Raw genomic sequence first — 22,793 nt, forward strand, 5'->3', positions numbered from 1 at the left:
AGGCGTGGTAGATCCTTAGGAGGTTGGCTTCGCTGATGCTAGCTCTCCGGCTCGTAACTCTGGAACAAGTTTGAGCATGTTCTCTGTCTTCGCGCTCAGGCGCGCAACCGTTTGCACGTTGCTGCCCTTTGCGTTGATGACGAGTCCGAGCACCCTGAGAGAATCGACCCTCGGGATGCGCTGACCGGTCTTCGTTCTGAGCTCTATCGGTACTTGATCCAGCGGCGTGTTGAACTTGAGGCCCGTTCTGTCGGACCGATACAGCAAGAGCTCCGACTTGGCCTGTGAGAGGACCACTCCCGTGGCCTCGAGGAATTCTTCCGTGACGTCCAGGGCCTCTTGTAGAGCCCGATCCACCGCTGCGTCTGACCCGCCGCCGCACCAGACGGTGATGTCATCCGGGTAGAGAGGGTGATTGAGATTGACGCCCCGATTCGGTCGAGTAAGACCGATAGGTCTCTCATGGGGATGTTGGAGAGCAGTGGGGGTAAAACCGCACCCTGCGACATGCCGCGGGCTCCCAGGGCGTATCCGTCCGACTTGATCATGGCCTTACGATCCCTGAGGAAAGAGCTGACGTCCAGCGCCAAGATGCCTCGGACGTCTCTCATGACCACGTCGACTATCTCCCTGTTGATCAGCAGCATGACCTCTTGAGCGGACAGTGAGGGTCAGAAACCGACCATATTCGGTGGTAGGGGCTGTCGTTCCTCGACATACCTCGATATTCGGTTGTCGATGACATGCTCTGCAACCTTGCCCATGCAGGATGTGAGCGAAATAGGTCGCACACTCTTTATGGCCGGTGTCTTGCCTGGCTTCGGGATTAGCATCACCGTGGCTTCCTTCCAGCCATCCAGTACGGTGCTGGCCACCCAGGCTCGTTGATTTCCTTGGTGAGCAGTTCGATGGAGCCTTCGTCCAGGTTTCGGAGGAGTCTGTTCGAGATTCCGTCCGGCCCGGGAGCCGATCTTCCATTGAGGCAATGAAGGGCCGCTCTGACTTCCGAGTCGGAGAAGGGGCCATCGAGGTCCTCGACCGCTTTTCCGCCGTAGGCCGGGTAATCTTCCGGCCCGGGCTGCCCGATGGGGAGGTTGCGACGCGCGAGTTCGTCGATCACTTCGTTCGATCACAGCCTATCGATGGCCAGAGTGTGGTTTCTCATAGACTGCGTGTCATGCAGTAACTGCTCGATAAGGTTCCACTTGCCTCCCACGTGCATCTGTCCATCGACCGACGTGCAGACTTCGTTCCACAGCTACTGGCCGTGCTCCTTGTAGCGCGATTCGATCTTGCGGTTGAGGGCCACGATCCTCCTCCGGAGGTTTCGATTCAGCTTCTGCATCTTCCATCTGGCCATGAGGGAATTCTTGGCTTCGACCAGGTGCGCCAATCGTGCGTCCATGTGGTCGAGCTTGAGGTCCGTTTCGACGGTCTTGGTGACTGCAGCCACGTCCTTCTTGAGCTTCGCTACGAGGTCTGCGAATGTCTCGTGTTCTTCGTGGTCATCCTTCCTTCTCTTGCGGAAGGCGTACCAGTCCACTATTTTGACGGCCCTCAGCGGGAAAGCACTGACCGGGATGAAGATTTCCACGATGTAGTGGTCACTGCCCAGGTTCTCTTGTAAGTTGTGCCACTCCACTCCCGGTGAGTACTTAACGAAGGCCAGGTCCGGGGTAGTGTCTCTCGAGATCGAGTTTCTCATGCGCGTGGAATAACGGGGGTCGGTGATCAGTTCTAGGGAGCTGTCATCCACTGGCTGCAGGAGTCTGCAGCCTTTGGGAATGCTTCTCACATAGCCCCAGGCTTCGTGCGGTGCGTTGAAATCACCGGCCATAACAAGCGGCGTCTCTCTCGCCTTGGACAACGCTTTGGTCGTTAGGCTATAGAAGGTCTGCCGGTTGTCCCTAGGAGAGTAGTACAAATTGATAATGTAGATACTGTCCTTGAGCCAGCTGTTGGGTATGATGTCAACGAGCGACGCTTCCAGCTTAGTGTTGCCAAGGAGGAGATCGCGCTCCTGGAAGGCACACTTCTTAGCAATGAGTGTCGCGATGCCGAGCCCGTTCTCCGCTAATGAGGAGACGGCTCGGTACCCCCGGATGGTAATCGTTTCCATTGCTGTTTCCTGTAGAAAAATATCGTGGGGCCATCTTTTTGGCGCCCGGGTCTTGATGAACTGCACCAGTTGAGGCCTGCGCCTCCGGAAACTGGCGCAGTTCCAATGCCACACGATAAGCTTACTATCCTGTCTGGCCATGGTTGGGCTGGTTGGACCGTAGGTGGGCCGGGATGCCACTTGCTCGTCAGCCCACGACTGCTCGTGGTCGTCTAGCATTTCACTAGCATCATCGTTGGGACGCGCCGTCTTTTATACATCACGCATCGAACTTTCGAGCCTTATCACTGGTGGTCGCGCAAACTCTGAAATAACCTTGACTGTTTTCGTCTTGCGCGCAATCTTAACGAAACGATCTACTACAATTGTGAAGCTTCTCGAACACTGAGGTGCAGTCTGTGCCGATCATTGCTGACCGTCTTTGTGGGCGTAAACCAAATACAGCAAAACTGGAACAAGACACGCGCGTGGCAGGATCGTGCCGCAACCCGCCTTCCATTTCGCCTGTACCAGGGCTTAATGCTGTAAACGTTAACATTCGATCACGTGAGGCGCGTACCCATATATCCTGTGCTGCCACACTTTTTGTTGACTGAACACGGAACCTAAGCTTCACTGTTATAAAGGCTGAATAATGCTGGGAAAATTTTCTGAACAGCGCAAAATTTTCTGTGTACCAGTATATATACAGCACAGTAATTAGCGGCATGTATGCACACTCATCAAAGTTTTACTTTGACGTTCCCATTTTGCATGCATACGTTTTGCTTAACACACTAGCGCTGCGAGCAAGCGAAAACCGAAACTGGATTGAAATCGGCTGCAAGCTGCCGGACTACTTGCGTAGTAACACAAATGTGCGGAGGCCCCACCTCCGTAGCCTTCGCTCCAATGTCAAGAAAAGCTGTCGCCGAGTATAGCAGCTCCGCTGTAAAAAGCGGCAACATGAGTGATGACGACAAAACACTAGGTGATAAGCACCTGCTGTCTCATCATTGCGATTTTATCATAGTTCCTGGCGTGTAACTGCACAAGAAGGCACTACTACACACAGAGTGAAAAATACCGCCTTTTATTGCACTCTACTATTCACAGCGCCCGTTTCTCTTGTTTCACATTGGACCTTCGTGCTCGTGCACGAAGATATTGGTACATTTCGTAATAATGATAGTATCTCCAGGCGCGTTTTCATTGTTGATAACTTCCTTTTTGCTCCTACTTCTTTCCCACGCAAGAACTACAATCCAAAGAGTGGCTCCAACAGCGTTGGAAACACCACAGATCACAAAGAGCCAGTCATAGGCACCTACATTGTCCCTGAAGTGCCCTGAAAAATGGAAAAGACATGCTCACGTTACCAAATCTTCTAGCTAAATAAATCTGATGGAATGGAAGTGTTGCTAGTGTAGAATCTGCTACCCTAAAATGGTTGATAAAACGAAAATCCTTAAACAAGACAAACATCTGCCAAACTTATCTCGCGAACAAAAGAACTGCGTATACAAGGGAATCCCAAAATGTAAGTTTAGCTTGTTTTTGTCTTAGCACACCACTAGGGTTTGCATACTGCTGTCCTGCTAATATGTTGGCAACTAAAAGGCTGCCACCTCTGCAACATCGTTGAGAACACTTGTCCTGTATAGGAACAATTTTGATTTAAGCGATGCCCGAAACGTGAAATATTATCGGAAGCGGGATGCGGCAACGCGGCAATGCAAGAACTGTTTTCCTTGCATGCTTGGTTGCACGATTCGAAACAAGAAATGTCTGCCATGATACGGTCTCCCGGCAAATGCGAAGTCTATGATGTAATCTCTTTCTTGCACTCCCGGAAGGTAATACTGGCCGAAATCTACTGGCACTTGTGGGAATTGCATGGACCAGATCTCACGAGCGGCCAGGCACTGGTGCAGGAAGGGGGCGAATGCAAAGTGCAAGATGAAAACCATACTGGTTGGCCGTCAATTTTTCGGGTAGAATCATCGATAGAATATGTGAGACAAGCCATTTTTAAAACTCGGGACTTCACCAATTCTCACGTTTCCTCCTAGTTTCCAGATATGAGAAGATGAGAGCCGATCGATACAGGAGCTCATCATCATTACTTGGAGGGCAACGTTTTATAGATGATGCTATTGTTCAGGCAGTGGTACATCAGGGTTTCAGGCACGGGCACTCTATGCTTATTGCTGCACTTCGACAAATCCTTGGAAAACGACGCTTTGCTTGTTTGAAAAGGTGTGGCACTAATTACGGTAACAAGACTACCTCCTTCCTTTTTACCATGTAAAAATCACTGCGGGTAAACGTTCGCGATGTAAGACAACTTTGAATGTGAAGTTAGCGCAACAATTGAAGCCATTGTGGCACCGTTCTTACTGTGCCTTCAAAATGCCCTTTAGCACAAATATTCTTTCACTTCTGCTGCTTTTCTTAGTACAAGAACTCAGGTCCGCAATATTCATTGCTCTATAGTAAAAACAAATTGGTAGTTGGTATGGTAGTAGCGAATCGGTAGTACATATGGTAGTTGGGAATCGAGTTCTGTTCTGTTCTAGTAGTGATCATCTTTTGTTTAAACCCGTTTCGGGACAACACAAAGTATTTTAATACGTAGTTCGTTGATCAGTCATAGAGGAGTTGAACACGATAAATTTTGCACCCAGATGATTTGCATATCGAGACCAGAAAGGTTATATAAAGACTACCACTTGAACATGAGCTTCGAAAATGTGTGTAGTCTCGTCTATTATGCAACTTCCCTGCAGATTAAATGAGCTCATCTCTTACCAAGCATTGCTGCAGGAAGAATATGATTACCCCAAGACAAACAACCACGACCCTAGAAAACATGACGAAGGGTAAGCGTCCCATTCAAAATGCAAATTGTCTGTCATTATGCTTTGAAGAGACGACAGGGAACTCAAGCTCATGAGTGCGGTCGCTGTATGATACGGTCGCTGTATCATGCGGGAAGTCGACAAACGACGTCTAATTTTTTTATATCAATAGTTCTCCGTGTCACCCTTGTGCGAGGAGCCCATGATTTTAGGTTATAATACAGGCCGTCATTCTGTTAATTGAAGCATAGACAACACAAAACAGAAATAGGCTAGTGACTGACTATCTCCATTCAGGGACATCACGCCAACCGGCCTGAAAACGAAAGAAGGGAAAGAAACAGGAAGGCGCTGTACATCACATCATGCACAGACAGAAGAGGAGCACTACATATTATATTCATGAATCATGTGCGAATTGAATCCTAGAATTCTGCATAAACTTTGAAACTACCTTTACTGGAATTAGAACAATCCAGAGATTAGCAGACAAATGATTATCCATTCATATAAACGGTCTTCTGTTGTCTCCACGTTATTTCCTGAAATGTTATCTAATTCTTGAGGCATAACTGCGACTTATAATATATATGCTACTTGGTAAGTATTGCCTTGACGAGACCTATAATTGCGCTCTGCGCTTACGGAGGTCAAGCATTTTCCTCGGTCATGATGGTATTTCGTAATGCTAAGTGTTGAAGCTTTATTTTAATTTTATGTTGCGTTCAACTGCCTCAATACACTTTTCTATACAAGCGCATTGCGCATAATAGCACAAAGAATGTGCTTGCTAAATTTGTGTCAAGAATTACACAAGTAAATCTCACCTATCAAACATGGTTTCACAAATGACAACATCCCGGCTGACGCGACGACAATGCCGAAGGATACTGACATTTTCTCGTGTCCGAAGTAAGACGCCAGGGTCACGGGAAATATGACCATTCCAGTGCCGATGAGGAAGGCTATGGCAACGGCCATGGCGAAAATAAGTTCTTGAGAGCGTAGCGACGGAAGGATAAGAAACGCCACCGCCTCGGCAGCCAATGTGAACACGACGGCCGTCTTTATGTGCAGCAGACCGCGATCTGCTGCTGCCGGTAATGTGAACCTCCCGAAGATCTCGGAGATTGCTCCCGCTGACATCACGGTAACGGCAGTGGACACCGCTACTCCTCGATCAGAGGCGAAGTCGACGAATAGGGAGATGTAGCACTCATATCCGAAGGCGTAAGCGTTAAAGCTGTATATTATGAGGTAAAACACGGGGCTTTTAAACACCGTCAATGCATCGCTTAGCTTGTTCGTTGCTTTCGCTCCGGTGGCTTTCGAAGGAAATTGAGCAGCGAGTTGATTCTTGTGTGCAGAAGCTTTCCTCCAAGCAGGGGTGCGGGGGAATAGGCTAAATGCAAGCCCGTTCATGGTGACGGCCCCGAAGATCAGAAGAGCACCACGCAGGCCATAGGTGGCGGTGAAGTACTCAAGAAGCTTGGGGAATACAAAAAGGCCAGCGGTGACGCCAGCGAAGTTGAGGCCCATAGCGAGGCCCTTGTTCTTGACAAAGTGCTCGCTGATAATGGTAGGGGCCACTATGAACACCATGCCAGTTCCTATTGCTGGGACCGTGGAAAGAAGACAAGCAAGAAAAAACGCATTAGTGATTTGATCTCCAATGGAACACCGACGTCGCGCGACGTATTGCGTGTAAAGACATAGTTCGCTCAGATTTCATGCAAACAATCTCAACTAACTTTAACAATCGCAATAAGGATAAATATGCTAAACTAATTTAAATAAATTGTCCCTGAGCTTCATCAGTGATCTGCTCATGTGTCCCTCTGATGCTGCGCTACGCACACAACAATTGTTGTACAGTAATAACAAGTAATCTTCACTACGCTTTCAGCGCTGCGTTAGGCAAACAACCGGTCGTAAAGGCTTCAGAGAGGCTTAAAGAAACAGCACTGAGGAATGATTAGACACGTTTCTGCCCAAGCGGCACCTGAAATATTTTAAACGAACTTGCACAGCGTTCTGTAATAATTAAAACACTTTTTTATTCTTATACTTTGTAATCTCCTGAAAAAAAATGTACGTAGCTGTTTACCACGTATATAGAAATGTAGTATGGCGGTTAGGAATCGAAAGCACGACTCCGCATTCACCAATATTGACCCTTTTCGCGGAGCAGTTTGTTTGCTTACGCGAAACACGATGGCGCTTTCAGCGGTGCGCCGCACGTTGCCTCAGCGAAAGCGCACGAATACAAAACCATTAGCGCTTCCGTCCTGTTTCTGTACCATCATCTGTCAGAAATGCAACTCGGTTTTCACTCCCGCACTATGCTCCACACATGCTGCAAAATTTTGTTTGCAGTGGTTGATTGAAGATTTGTGCAGTAGTTGGCTTGAAAAAAAAGTAACTGGCATATGAAACAATGGAATTAAGATGTGTGACGAAGTTCATGGACCATTGTTACATACGGACAGCCTGTCCTGCCGGCGCTTCTCGATTCACTACTTTTTCGTGGATATAAAAAAATCACTTAACCGCTAGCGTTGTATCGCTAACCTCCAAGGAAAAGACTTCAACCCCAGAACGTCCGCAGGAGTAAGTACCATTCGTTAAACAATGAAAAAGGCAGTAAACATAGTAAGATTCACGCACGTTATCTACACACATCCACCTCAACTCGCACGGAAACTTACGCACACTATATCGCCAACGTATTAATGATAAGTGAAGGGGTGCACACTTAAATCAATACTCCAAAGCATGGGTGACAGCTACTACACCGACAGCACACCGATGGTCGAAGATGAATGTTTCGTCAGGGTCCACATGAGTAAGCGAGTTACTATCGATAATACATCTTTGCTACAAGCTATTACAAAGCATAAAACAGTTACGTTCTAAGCCTTGTGTACAGCAAGAACTAATCTATTGCAACTGAGCACACCCGCGAACGATTAGGCCGAAAATAATCAGATAGTGACCGCACCGACGAACTTCACTGAGTCAGAAACGTCACATGCCGCTGCTTCACAGTATTTGGCAAATAAAGAACGAAGAACAAAACACACCGATCCTGACTCAATTCATGAGCGCAACGTTTCGATAGCTTCGAGTGCATATTTAGCCCCGCTTTTAGAACAAGCACCGTATACGCTGCTCGCGCCGTTTGGACAAAGCTTAATGATTTCCGAAAATGTTTTTGCATGTCCTCTGAAGCTGTGGCCAAAGATTCGTGTCGTCCACCAAGTCAGCGTCTACGATGTTTCCCGAAACAGGTTTTGTGATCCTCGCCGTCGGTCACGTACTAGAGCACTGCACGGGCTTATTTTTTCAGCCCGGGCCTGGCCCGGGCCTGTTTTTACGTTGGGCTGCCCGCCCGAGCCCGACTAAAAGCTTTATGGCGAGACCCGCGCTCGGCCCGAGCCCGGAAATAATCTACGTTACCCGCCCGGCCCGGCTGGCCACCCCGAGGCCCGAGCCCGACTCGAAACCACCCGAACCCGGCCCGAGACCGAAAAAGATCGCCGAGAGGCATTAAAAAAATAAAATAAATAATAGATTGAAATGAATTTTTCTTAAGGCATAAATACATGTCATATGCAATTATGAACACCATTTGAGCGGTTTGAACGCAAATGCCGGCGCGCGAAGTAGTACGAATGACACCGCCGAGCAGTATCGCCAGCAGTTTCCAACTTTTCCAACGGCACGACCTAGATGTGGCCCAATCCACTTCTATCGCAGCGCCGTCACAGTATTTTTTCGCGTCGGGCGCCTCACTGCAAAGCATGCGCAGCCCCAGCCGCTCGTCCAACTCAACCGTATTCTAGTACACTCTAGCCGAAGCACAGCCACGACCGGTCGTGAGCGCAGCGCATGGATGGAGTAAATGGAGAAAGAAAGCTTCTCGTGCCTCCATGGTGCAGCGTAATGCGCTGCTGCTAGGCGGCCGGTTGAGAACATGCCTGCAGTCATGGATGGACGCAATGCTATATTTAAGCCACGTGACGAATTATCTTACCTTACCGGTCATCGTTTTACCAATTCGCTTTTGAAGAATCAGCAAGTCGCGAACGCGCTTGCACCGCGATGAAAGCATTAATTACATTGATTTAGTTAAGGAATACAGTGGCACGTTTGGTTTGAGGCGACTTGGGTCTTTCTGGACTTTTACATTCTGTGCAAACAGCGCAAAATACGACGGAAGAAGAAAAGGGAAGTACACAGGAGTAGCACTGCTAGCTTCCAGCTGCGCCGGGGCAAGAGGTTTTTCAGAGTCGAGACGCGCGAGGATAACTCGGTTCACGTTACATGCACACCACCAGAAAGTCCGAGCCCGGTACGGGCCAGCGTAAAAATACCCGAGGCCAGCCTGAGCCCGTGTCAAAAAGCACATGTCGTGCCCGAGCCCCACCCGAGGCCGTGAAAGAACTGCCCTATTGGCCGGGCCGGGCCCGGGCTTTCGGGTAAGCCCGTGCAGTGCTCTATCACGTACATCCATTGTAAAAACGGAGGCAACGGACGCAGCTGAGGCAAGGAATTGACGCGTCACCACGGAATCAAACATGGCAGCGCCCACGGGATCGCCGCGAAAAGGGTCTATTTAATATAACGGCTTCCGACCCACTGCGGGAGCCTCCGTACCACATCTTCGTATCGTTTCAATGGCTTGAGACGCGACCAATTCTATTGTGCTATCGTTACGTGTAGATAAAAGCACCTTACCATGTATTATGCCGAGTGTAAACGTCATAAATCCAATAGTTCTGGCAAAAAAGCTGAGAATTGCGCCGGTTCCTGAAATCACTGCTCCTGCGATAATCACTGGACGAGCGGTGAACTTGTGAACCAGCGGTCCGGTAATGAAACCTGAAAGAAAAATATCAAGAGGTACGCATACTGTTGATACTCCTCAAGGTGCTACTGTATATATACATATATACATATATATATATATATATATATATATATATATATTGTCCCGCATACCGTGTTGAAGATCATGCTGTGCATGAGTTAGTCCCCAAGCATACGCACTTTAATGAGCGTAGGGGCAGACGCGCGATTCCAAGACGAACCTCGTTCTCCTCTTCCTCAGCCGCTATCTCTGTCGCACCATGTGGTATTACCTCCTCCTCCAAAAAAATATTGAAAGAAAATAAGGAAAACATAGGCTTGGCGTGAGAAGGCCGAGATGGCCTTGGATGAAGACAAAGGGTATATTCACAGTCACTCAGGTGTGTTATAGTCACAAGTCATTGAGCGACGAGAAACAACAATGTCACCTGGTCTTGAGGGTAATACAAATAAATAAATAAATAAATAAATAAATCAAAAACTTAACATAAGCTGCTGAAAACGTCGTCTGTTAGGGGCTATTGTACAGTTTCAACCGCACAACATGTACAATCTCAGATTGCGGTTGTCGACGTCGGTTAGGATTTGTTCCGTCAGGAATGACTTCGTAATTCACATCACTAATTCGCTGTAACACTATGTAACGTCATAAGTAGCGCAAAAGCTTCTCGAATAGTCCTTTCCGGTGGATCCAGACCAAAACTTGATCACCAGGTTGCAACTCGACTTATCGATTGCGAAGATTGTAACGACGTACATCAATGCGCTGTTGTTTTTTTATGTTCACTCGGGCAAGCTGACGGGCTTCTTCTGTGCGTTGCACGAATAGTTCGGCATCTTGGGCGAGATGAAGAGGATCGATGTTGTCGCACGGTAACGTTGCTTCTAGCACAGTCTGCACTTCACCGCCGTAACCGAGGTAAAACGGCGTGAAGCGTTTCGTTTCTCGAGTAACAGCGTAATATGCAAACGTTACGTAAGAGAGTATCTAGTCCCACGTCGTTTGCTGTACGTCTATGTACATAGACAGCGTGTCTGTCATCGTTTTTAAGTGCGAAAGCACTTTATGGGCCCGGGCTGTCATCGTCTAACCTGATGTCATGTCGTCGGGGTCACTCACAAAAACAAGATCTCCCAAAAACTCGCGTCTCGTTCACTTGGTATATACCAAAATTGGCATGGAAGGGTATGAATGTATTACTAACATGACTGATAGGTCAGGACATCAATAACATCACAAGCTGGTCAGTTACGTCAGAATTAACAATAATAAAATCACATGTGGCGCATATGCGCATCGGATATGCGGGTATGAGCCAGGTAAATGCGGGAATTAGCAGAAACCCTTGATAGTCGCTTCCTAAAGACCTGTATGGTACCAGCGCAGCGCAATAGAGGGCGCCACCAACCCACAAGCACTCTATTCCTCCTCAATTATGCAAGAACAGCGCAAGAATAACATAAGGGATACACCGGCGCATCACTGCTTCGCACTTCCCCAGGTTTCACGTTAGTAGAGCTGCATTAGCGCTGTATTTGGACTACACAAGCGCATAAATTGAGCAGGATTGGAGCTACATTAGGCGCAGGATTTGAGCAGGGTTTGAACTACACAAGCGCAGGATTTTTTCCTAAGCACTGCGCTTCTACAGAGCTGAGCACAATTTTCTGAAACAGCACAATTGCAAAAGCTTTTTTTTTTCAGTTATTTGGTCAACCCATTTTTTCTGCGGATGATTGGCAATTGTCCTTCGATAGGTCATTCAGTTGAGGTTAAAAACGTCTTGAATGAGCTGTGCTGTAAAGGTTTTGCCTCGGTATGGTATGACGTGTGATGGGGTGCCATATCGTAGTACGCTGCTCTGTATGAAAACCTGGCCATCCTCGGAAGCTGTGAATCGAGGTAATGCCTTTATCTCAGCATACCGCGTTTATTATTCATTGGCGACAATTACCCACCTGTTTCCAAAAGACGACAGTGGAAACTGGGCCAGAAGATCTATGTCGAAAGGTCTGCCAGGTGGGTCAATCGAATTCAGCAATCCCGCCGGACTTCACAGCTGGAGACTTCCGGCGCAGGCATTGACAGCAGGCTTAGACGTACCGTTTAACACACGCGGCAAGTTTCGGCCAGAAGCAGTATTTACGCACTGTAGCAAGGCTTCGCGTTAAACCCAAATGTCCAGACGGAGGCTCGTCATGACAGGCGAACAAAAATTCGTCACGGAGGTCTGCTGGAAGGACCAAAAGGTAGGTCTTGTTGCTAGCAGCGCAGTTCTACTTGTACAAGGCGTCATGCCGCGAAAACAAAGACGACAATCCTCGAGCGATATGCCGGGGTATCGACGGGTTTCTTCCTTCTAGGTGCTCTAATATAGGTCATACTGCGTCGTCTGCGCGCTGCCGTGTGGACAAATCGGTTAGGCTTACGGCCCCAAGAAAAGCGCCGTCATCCTCAATGTCTTGGTCGGAAGTGTCGATAGTGGCTTGCAAGAGTGCGTCAGCGTCTTCGTGTATGCGGCCCCACTTGTACACGATGGTCACGTCGTACTTCTGCAAACGTAGGCTCCATTGCGCCAGTCGTCCAGAAGGGTCCCGCAGGTTTGCATGCGAACATAACGAGTGATCTTCTGCCACAACTGTGAATGGGCGGCCGTAAAGGTAAGGTCGAAATTTAAGCGCAGCGCCTATACGATGGCAAGACACTCTTTCTCCGTGGTGGTGTAGTTGGTCTCTGCACAGGATAGTGTGCGACCCTAGGTGATCACTCTTTCAGTGCCTTCCTGCCGTTGTACAAGCACCGTACCAAGACCAACGTTGCTGGCGTCGGTATGGACTTCCGCGTCCACCTCCTCGTCAAAGTGAGCTAAAGCTCGTGCTGACACCAGGCGCTGTCGCAGCTCGGTGAAAGCGGTCTATTGCTCTGAAGTCCACACGAATGATGCATCTTTCCTCGTGAGGCGAGTGAGCGGTGCCGTCATCTTCGAAAAATGTTCGATAAAACGCCGGTAGTATGCACAAAGGCCCGGGAGGCGTCGGACACCTTTCTTGTCAGCCGGTGTTGGAAACGTGGCTACAGCGGCACTTTTCTCAGGATCGGGGCAAACGCCTTACGCGCTGACCACGTGTCCCCGAAACATAAGCTCCTTATAGCCGAAATGATACTTCTGAAGCTTTAGGGTGAGTTGAAAGAGCGTAAGATTGGGCGAGTTGGTAATCCATGTCTTATACTTAATAGCGCATAAAAAGGGACGAGGCACAGATGGACGACGCGGACACAGCTGATCGGATGGCTTCGAGAACTTACCGCAGTCGTTTAAGCTGTTCGTCAAATGTCGCCGAAAAAACAACCATGTCGTCGAGATAGACGAGACAGCTTTGCCACTTCAGACCAGCGAGCACGGTGCCCATCATTCGCTAGAAAGCTGCTGGTGCAGAACAGAAACCGCAAGGAGGTACTCTGAATTCGTAAAGACCATGTGGAGTGATGAAAGTAGTTTTTTCGCGGTCTCATTCATCTACCTCAATTTGCCAGTTACCTCTCTTCAGATCGAGAGACAAAAATACTTCGCTCACCGCAATCTGTCTAAATAGTCATCGAAACGGGATAGCGGGTCCATGTCATTCTTGGTAACATCGCTCAGGGGCCTATACTCAACACAGAAACGAAGCGTTTCCTCTCTTTTTTCTTGACAAGAACGACCGGGGAGCATAGGCGTACCTACCGGGGGGGCAGAGGAGGCACTTTCCCCCCCACTGTCGAAAGTAGGGGGGCAAAGCATGCCATTTGCCCCCCCACTTTCGAAAGTGGGTGCTTTCGGCTACACACCGGAAAGTCCAACAAAACTACAGCTGAAGCTAAATTTTATTTCTTAATAGAGTCACCACGTTAATAATGCTTTTCTTTACTACTGATCCCCGGTTTTGGCAGCGAGTATTGTGCCTCCTCATGACGCGCTGTAGTGGGCGACGTGCGAGATTCGCCATACACGCTTGCATTGCGCCGAAGTCCTGGCGCTGGACAGTTCCCGCAGTTACATATTACCGCCTAAGCATACTTGAAAAAATAAAACAATCGGCTTGATATACTTAACCTTCGGGCGAGGGGAGAGGTCCGGATAAAGTATTTTAATCAGCCGCGCCCAACGATGGGTGTGCCTTACTGCATGAACTGGTTGGATTATCAAATGCTGGAACTATTGAATCTCCGTCCAGAGATAGTCTACGTAGCGTTGCAGTATAAATATATATCTTATCACCATTAAAAATCCAATCAAACCACTTACAGGTGTAACTGCCGAATTTCTTTATGTAATCACGACTTATCGTTTATTTATTTATTTATTTATTTATTTATTTATTTATTTATTTATTTATTTATTTATTTATTCATTCATGATAACTCAAAGGTCCTAGAACTGGACATTACATGAGGGGTGGGTACGCTCGCCTGCTCTTTTGAGTAAAGTTTATTCCCTCTCTCTCTTCAATATCAGTTTTGAAAGGGGAAATGTCGGGAATGAGGGTGATGTCAGAAGGAAGGGTGTTCCATTCTCGGCCTGAGTGCAGAAGAAAAGAACGCTGATACGGGGTGTAATGGGCGCGTGGTAGATACACAGTATTGGGATGCGTATGGCGGGAGAAACGATGCGCTGGAATGATGATTTGGTTACCTGTGGGCAGCGAATGAAAGAACCTAAAAAATAAAAAAAAGACGAGCACTTTTGCAGCGGGAGGTGACCGAGAGAAGACACAACCGGGATTTTAAGGCTGAGACACTTGTATTATAGGAGTAGTCAGAGAGAATGAACCTGGCATTACGGTTCTGAACCGATTGGTATGTTATGGTATGATAAACTTTATTCAGGTCCTGAAGATCAACCCTTAGGAAGACGCAGGCGGCTCCCCCGTCGGGACAGTAAGGTTTAACCTTACCGCCGTGTCGTGGGCCTTCTGGACGGCCTGTACTTGATCTAAAAGCACTCCACTGGGAAGCACTCGCCGCCACCAGTCTCTTTCCTTGTCGCTGTCTGTGAAAGCCACAGGACATTGCTGAACCGATTCAAGGGAATAAATTATATTAACCTGGTGGTTGTCATAGATAGCACTGGCATATTCTAGTTTAGAACGGATCAGGGTTTTATATGCAAGTTCATTTATTCATGATACCTCAAAGGTCCCAGAACGGGACATTACATGAGGGTCTGCGAGGTAGTATGTTCGTGAAAGTGACCTCGGTCGAACGTGCAGAGCCATTTCAGTGCCAATAGAACACTTAACTGAATTTATTCTAAAGGCCTTTATCACTACTGCTTTTATCGATTAATTTTCATGCCGTTTCTGAATAAGAGCCACCCTACTACTTGTTTCCCGGCAGGAGCAAGAACAGCAGATATTTTATATTTTGAAGAAATGAAGACCACTTTATTGTGACGTGTTCCGAAAAATTGAACCTCGGTGGTTGCTTACGTACTCGAAAAACCGCTGCTGAATACTCGCTTTTCCCCAGTTTTTATGCTTTATACACGGCATTTAGTTGTTGATCCCGGTATCCTTAGTAAACTATGTGAGACACGGTGTTAATATTTATTCGAAGTACGAAACAATATCCTGAGTGACGAGAGATAAATGTTTTTTCTGTGTAGGATTCATTGCAAGCCTTTGTAGAAAGTTACATATTGAAGTGTTCTAGGGTGCCATACCGCCGCTTTCCCCGACTCCTAAAACAATTGCATGAGATATGGACTTGAAATTTCATGAAAATAGGGAGAATTTTAAGCGCAGTGCGTTGCGAAAATCTCACTTTCCTGGTTTAAATGCAATTGTTGCAGATAATTACTAAACCCTTGTTTTCCCATTTGTTCCCGTGCACCATACGGGATGTGTATAGGTTCCTTCTCTGGTGTCCGCGGTGAGCTAAACAAGGCATCTCGTTTATATCTGGGGATAATGAAATTTTCTGACGAAGTAAGATGTGTATTGATGAAATACTGTCTTTTTTAAGTTTCCAACAAAAATTGCTTCGAAGCATTACACGGGGACAAGGTTTAAAACGGAACACTAATATACGGGTAACTTTTTAAAGTATGCGATGTAATTACAGGAAACTGAAAGATTTAGTGCAACTATTCGAGAAAAAAAACAGTTTCACTTAAAATCGGGTTGTACTTCACCAAGTTCGCACACCTCTGCCGTCTTTCTTTCTTTTGAGTATTGAGAGTAATTTATGTTGATTGTACTTCGTTCTGTATAACCTCGACAGTACTACTATCTTAACTAGCGATACATTTATTCTGTAGACTTAAACACCAAGTAAAATTCTTTAATTAGTAAAATTGACTGCAACAAATATGCATTTTATGTGAGCTGCACTGCTGCTACTGGGTTGGATCAGGGACCTCTGGGCACTCGATGCCATTTGTCCCTGCATCACATATAGATTTTATAGCGACAAGAAATAAATGCAAATTCAAATAATTTTTCGGGCCTCGATGGTTCACCATGTACGTGCGATTGAGAAATAGCTCTATATGTCTGTTACCTGAGAGAAAAATACCTGACAGATGCATTTCCAGGCTTTTTCACTTAATGTAATAGTAATTTTATATATATATATATATATATATATATATATATATATATATATGGAGAGAGAGAGTCAGATCTGCGGTTTGCCCCCCCCCCCCCCCCCCACTTGAGAAATAGTTGGTACGCCTCTGCCGGGGAGCACCACAGACTGTGCGAAGGCTGAATGATACCATCATCTAGCACCTTCGTGACTTGGGCTTGCAATGTCTCACATTCTTTGGGCGAGACACGATAGGGCTGTTGCTTGATGGGCCGTGCGTCGTCGTGTGTCGTTATTGGGCGCTTCGTGATTGGCGTTTGGCGCGCCTTAGTAGAGCGAGCGAAGCACGCCTGGAACTCGCCGCGGTATCACTAGCAGGGAGATATCGTCGAGGCGAGGATGAGCGTGACTGCCGCTGCGATGTGCCAGACCTGCGCTGCTGGTCGAAAAAAAATTCTGAACCCTTCTACAACTGTGAAGATGGAAGCCAGCGCAGCTGTGACTATGGTGGGTCTGCTGTAGGGAATATTGCCCCCAGGATGAGAATGGGCGTATCGTCGTTGGGAATGACCCAACCGAACATGTCTATCATGAACGTTCCGGTTAAGAGACTCGCGTTGAAGCCTGGCCGTCACACCAGGAAAGTTGTCATTAGCGTTGTCGAGGCGTGCACCACCGTTGTCGGGTTCCTGGAGGGCAAGACGACGCTGACGTTTGGCCTCAGCATCGGGCTCCCGCAGCTCGGGGTCGGCGGCTCCTTAATGGCGTTTGGCCTCAACATCGCCCTGTCTCAACTCGGGGTCCTCGGCTCTTCGCTGATGGTTTGCCTGGGCTGCTTCGGAAGCGCTCACGCTAGAATCAGCCCGTTGACGACGAGCCCTTTCCCGAGTGCGTTCGCTGAGGCGTTTTCTCAAACATGTTAGGACACGTCGTCAGTTGCTCATGAATGGCTCATATTCCCTTAAGCAAAGGCTCACATCCCCATAAACGCGGCCTCCCCATTACGACGACAGAAGAGAAGTGAAATTCTACGCTGGAATTATTAGTGGCTACGCAGGCAGCCGTGAAAGCAGACGACGACGACAAACGCGGGAGCAGTGGCATGAGCGCGTGCTCGGCACGGCATCCAACGGCACGAGCTCAAACATAAGGGCGCCAACGAGCCAGCTGCGGAAGAAGACGACGACGTTAGTGTCAATGCTGATGATAGTTTTTTTCCGCATGCTGACACGATCCTGGGGGAACTAGACCTTAACAGCTTCGCTGTAAAATTCTGCGATGTTGGGAGGCATCTGGCCAAACCTGGGTCGGGGCGAATCGATAGAAGAACCCCGCAGTCCGAGTCGTTGGTAGTGGTACTCCCAATACACGCGATCAGCTTCACCGCAGTGGTAGAGAAGCGGTTGTCGATCGGGTGTTCGCCAAACCTCTCATTTCTTTGTGGGTTTACGGCAGTCGTCGACGTATAGTTGCTGAGTTATCGGAGCGGCTTGCGCCAATTGTGACGCGACTGGTGAAGCAACATAAGCAGATGCGAAAGCTTGAGAGGGGCGCAGCAATGTTTCTGCGTAAGTCTTGTGCCGGAACTCGGTTAGCAAAGGCGGTGCTTCACTGCTGAACAACACTGGCGAGGGAGCTGACTGGAGGTGGCGACGTACAGTGGTGCTTCTGCAGCTCATCACGAACCACTGAGCGAATCAGCTTGCAAATCAAGGCGACGTCGCACATGAAGCCTCCCGGCGTAATCGGAGTGAAGGCGGCATTTAATTGTCGGTCGTACATGTTGGACCACTGCTGAAGTGTCTTCACATCGGTAGATTCGGTAAGAACTCCGCAACAGTCGTAGGTGAATTCTCAGCAAGACAGCCAAAGAGCTGTTCCTTTACGCCTCTCAACAGATGACGCACCTTCTCGATCCGACATACTCGGATCGGCACGTTGAAAGAGACGCGTCATGTCTTCCAGGTACATTGTAACGCTCTCGTTTGGCTTGTGAACGCATGACTGAAGGGGGCGCTCCGCTTTTTCTCGCCGATCGGGGCTGGAGTAAGTGTCCGGTAACTTGGGCGGAAACTCAGGCCATGACGATAGAGCACTTTCGAAATTCATAAATCCCGTGTGAGCACCATCCCCGTAGCTGAAGTAGACGCTCCTGAGTTTGGTGTTGTCCCACTCGTTAAATGCAGCTACGCGCTCGAACTCCGCCCGCCAATCTTCCACGTCTTCAAAGGTGTCGCCATCAAAAGCCGTCGGCACTCGGGAGTTCAGCAGTGTCATGTAAGTCGGCGTAACCCTTTCCGTAGTGTTCGCAGTGGTCACAGTCATCACTTGTTCCTGGAGGTTTCCAAATTATGTGGCGGGTCCTCAGATTCGCCGGCTTGTGCGGTAACTGGAGTCAGTTCCAATTGTGGGGTTGTGTTCTTGCGGCCCAATGGGGCCTGCTACATGAGTTGAGCTTACGAAGCAGCTCCACAAAAATTTCTGCGTATAGACGGTTTCATCCATCGCCACCGCGCTCTGGCAACTCTGTGCGCCGGCATCCGGCGCCCCTAGGAAACTTCCGGTAGCCGTTCCTTTTGCTCGTTTTTGCTGGTATTTGTTCGCTCGCGCGCTCGTCCTGCGCACATTCTGAGTTATTTTTCGGGTATATCGATTTAAGCGCGACTTGTGGCATTCAGTGTGTTGCGTGACGGCGAGTAGCTCTTGGAGCATAGACTGTTTTCATTACGTTTACTCGTCAACGGTGTTTTTCAAATCTGGGAGCTTACCAAGAGCTCCCATATTTGCTCTGCTCACTTCATCCAAGGAACGTTACTACGTGGAGTAGCCAGACTGCTATAATGCTGAATAATAAAAGTCCTACTGCACGATTGTTCTGGCCGTATGTCGTGTAACTCACGCGAGAGCAGCTCGACTCTCGCCCCGAGTTTACCCGCTCGTCCAGTTTCTTGCCTCGGCGTGGATCGCCATGCTACGAACATGAGTTAAAATTATTGTTTAGCGGGTGCCATGTTGCCGCTGTTTTATTTTAATATTTTTCTTATCTGGGGCACAAGTGCACTTCTGCAGCTTCACTACCTAGGTAAGTACAGTCAACCACAAAAGTTTGCGGACCACGCGAGCGCGTGGCCAAGAGCCTCTTCGCGACACTTCCGCTACGTCACCAGCGATCGACAGCAGCGCTACGTTGAAGACGCATCCCTCCTTAAATCTATGGCCTGTCTATTTTCGCACTGTGCGCAAATATTTTCTACCTATCTCTTTCAACGTGACGCGCTCTTTGTTAGCCAGGGCTACTTGCTTATATTTTGAGAGCAGAATATCAGTACAAGTAATCAGACAGCGTATTCTTCGGCTGTTATCAGTTCTATTTTCGCGTAGCCACGCTGTTGTTGTTTTTTTTTTCGTGAGTGCGTGAGTGAGCGGTGAGGCAGCCATGGGACACAGATGCTTAGTCAGTAGGCAGAATTTTTTCCTTCGTCCCCCATCGCTAAGTGACAGTAGCGGCCGGGATTTGATCGCCTGCGCCCAGGTTTTGCTGCGCAAAGCCCGAACCACCGCGCTGCTATAGTGGTTACATTTAGAAAAATAAGAAATAATCGGGTGCGATGACTCTTTTTATAACCCTTTGCGACACGGCGTCCTCGTTTGGGGACTCGAACTTCGGAGGCACGTCCCACGCCACGTGTTTCTTCAAATGACCTAAAACTCAGTGTGCACATTCGTGTTCGCTTCCTGATGGGATAACTAGCGGTCAGTTAACTTCATTGTCCTGCGTATTGCTGCAGATGATCACTTTGCTGGAGACACTACCATGTTAGACAATCGTTCGACGTGCCGCGTTCCAAGACCAACGTCAAGAGTATTTTTTTTCTTCGGTCGACACGAATACAACCGAAAAAGCAAGTGTGCATGCGTTTCGGGCCTAATAGTTGATTCTTTTTATGCAAGCATTGAAGCTGACGGATTTCAGAATAATTAGATAATGAGTTATACGCCAATTAATTTTTTTTACTGAAACTCGCACAAAACAGCACATTGCTTCGTCTTCTTTCTTGGAATGTAATAGTGAGCGTCTTGAAATGATGCCATGCGCATTTGACGCATTTGCAGACAGTGCATCATAATTCGTGTCTGAAGGGGATGAATTTATTCACAAGACATTTACAGAAGTGTCATGAAACATAGGTCTCTCAATGATCTAGTAGGAAGTGAAATGTCCGCCGTTTTCTAGCACCTTATTGATGCGTGTGGGCATCGACTCGTACAAAGATTCAGTAATCTCCGGTCGACCGCGCAGGCTTTCCCATTCTTGTGCGATCGCTTGCCACAGCGTATCGGCCGTGCGGCCGCGGTTGGCTCGTGTGGACAGCCGTTTCTTCAACATGCCCCAGACATTTTCTATGGGATTCAAGTCGGCGCCACATGGAGGCCACTCAAGCTGGCAAACAGCATGTTCTTCTAGCAATGACTGGACGATACGTGCTTTATGGATCGGGCTGCGGTCGTGTTGAAAAAAATAGCAGCCGTCGCTGAAGGGACCGTCCAGCGCATACGGAACGAGGTGTCTAGTGATGACGTCGCAGTACCGTGATGCAGTGAAGGGCCCTTCCAGACGCACAAGGGGACCAAGGCCATCTTTTCTGATTGCTCCCCACACGCTCACGGAACACCGTCCACTGGATAGAACACTCTGTGTGTAATTAGGCAGATATCTGCAAGAAATAGCATACAATTGGGTTCCAGCGGCGCGTCTAAAAATGTTGTGATTCCTCTTGCGTATGAACTTTATAATGCTGTTATAGAGTTGCAATAGAAAACGTGCAAACATCATTAGATAGTACTGAAAGACCCACTGGCAGCTTTTAATTAGCTTCAGAGTAAGTAGTACTATGAAACAATCGTTAATGTTTTCAACATAATACCACTACAGAAAAATCTCGTAATGTCCAAAAGCTCATTTTACGTGAAACATGTTGTGATGCAGAATTAGCTTCGTGAATTAACTGCCAATACACTGTAAACACACCTGCAGTTTAGTGGACGCCAAACCCGCTTCCGTTGGTCCCAGCGCGTGGAAAAAGTTGACTCGTCGCTAAAGATGACATCGCCCCATTTCTCTGTTGTCCAATCCTTCATTGCTGTAGCGAACATGAGTGGTTTTTGTAGCTGGCTGTCTGAGAGGCAGGGCTTCTGTGCTGCTACAAAAGACTGCAGGCCAAGCTCACTCAGCCTTCTTCTTACAGTCTCAGACGATACCGTGAGCGAGAGCGCTTCTCGGATATCCTCTGCACTTTGAAAAGGATCAGCCACGATGGCGGCCGTAATCAGGCGGTCCTCTTCCTCAGTCGTGGCCCTTGGACGCCCACTGCGCTCCATATCTGTGAATCTGTCATCGTCGCGGAAAGCTTGAATAATCCTATTCACGGCAGTCCGGCTCCTGTTGGTTCGGCGGCAGATTTCGCGCTGAGGTATTCCCTCTATAAATAAACGCACAATGTGCCTTCTTTCATCAAGTGGAACACGCAGCGGCATCTTTCCAAATAGGCAATCACCACGTGGCCTGAAGCAAGTCTACTACGTTTTCAGCGACTGATGCGAAGATGCGCCTATATGTGAAAGAAAATTTTCTATGCATCTGCTTTTTCTTTATTTTTGATGACAGTGAAACACCTCCCTACCCTTTCTCTCAAGACGCAGAAGCAGCAACACTCATTGGACCAAGATGCTGCCAACCAAAGTGCGCCAGTAAACGTCGCGTAAAAAAATCGTCGCAGCGCTTCGTGAAACTTATCTACCCACTGGCACACCAGTCGACAAAGGTTGCAGTGATTGCTCCGATACTGCTATCAAGCCACATATGTGGCGGTCTTATCGCAGACAGCGCTCTGCGTCAACACAACGAACTAACAATGTCATGCACGGGAATAAAAAATTAACAGGCAGGCGAGTACCAAGAGGGCTCATATCCGGGAGAGCGCCCCTGTCGCCGCTAGGTGGCGTACCGCTAGGTGGCGCGGATAGGCAGTCTGGCACGCGCTCGCGTGGTCCGCAAACTTTTGTGGTTGACTGTACATATGCGCATTGGTTATCATGTTTAACGTCCCAAAGCGACTCAGGCCATGACGGACGCCGCAGTGGAGGGCTCCGGATAATTTCGACCCCCAGTGGTTCTTTAACGTGCACTGACATCGCACAGTACGCGGACGTCTAGCATTTCGCCTCCATCGAAATGCGACAGCCGGGGCCCACACGGCGTCTTTCGGGTCAGCAACCGGGCACCGTAACCGCTGAGCCACCGCGACGGCATGTGAGTATTCGTATCGGTATCGCAAAGCAGAATCGTAGAAAAGGTATCGATTTCCCTGCGTGCATGTAGGAAGTTTCGGCCACA

At 48.2% G+C, this 22,793-nt stretch overlaps 1 protein-coding gene across 2 annotated transcripts in view; it reads right to left on the bottom strand.

The window, feature by feature from the left end:
• Positions 1 to 3,191: 3,191 nt before the first annotated feature.
• The window catches only part of LOC119445676 (monocarboxylate transporter 2), a 172,376-nt gene continuing 152,774 nt past the window's right edge, over positions 3,192 to 22,793 (bottom strand). For both annotated transcript variants that reach the window (XM_037709958.2, XM_049663511.1), the window contains exons 4-6: positions 9,700 to 9,843; positions 5,787 to 6,575; positions 3,192 to 3,446 (exon numbers count right to left, since the gene is read on the bottom strand). In XM_037709958.2, the coding sequence (XP_037565886.2) occupies positions 3,232 to 3,446; positions 5,787 to 6,575; positions 9,700 to 9,843 (1,148 nt within the window). In that variant the 3' untranslated portion in view covers positions 3,192 to 3,231. The remainder of the gene's footprint in view (positions 3,447 to 5,786; positions 6,576 to 9,699; positions 9,844 to 22,793) is intronic.

This window comes from Dermacentor silvarum, chromosome 3, assembly GCF_013339745.2.
Source record: "Dermacentor silvarum isolate Dsil-2018 chromosome 3, BIME_Dsil_1.4, whole genome shotgun sequence".
In the NCBI taxonomy this organism is placed as follows: Eukaryota; Metazoa; Arthropoda; class Arachnida; order Ixodida; family Ixodidae; genus Dermacentor; species Dermacentor silvarum.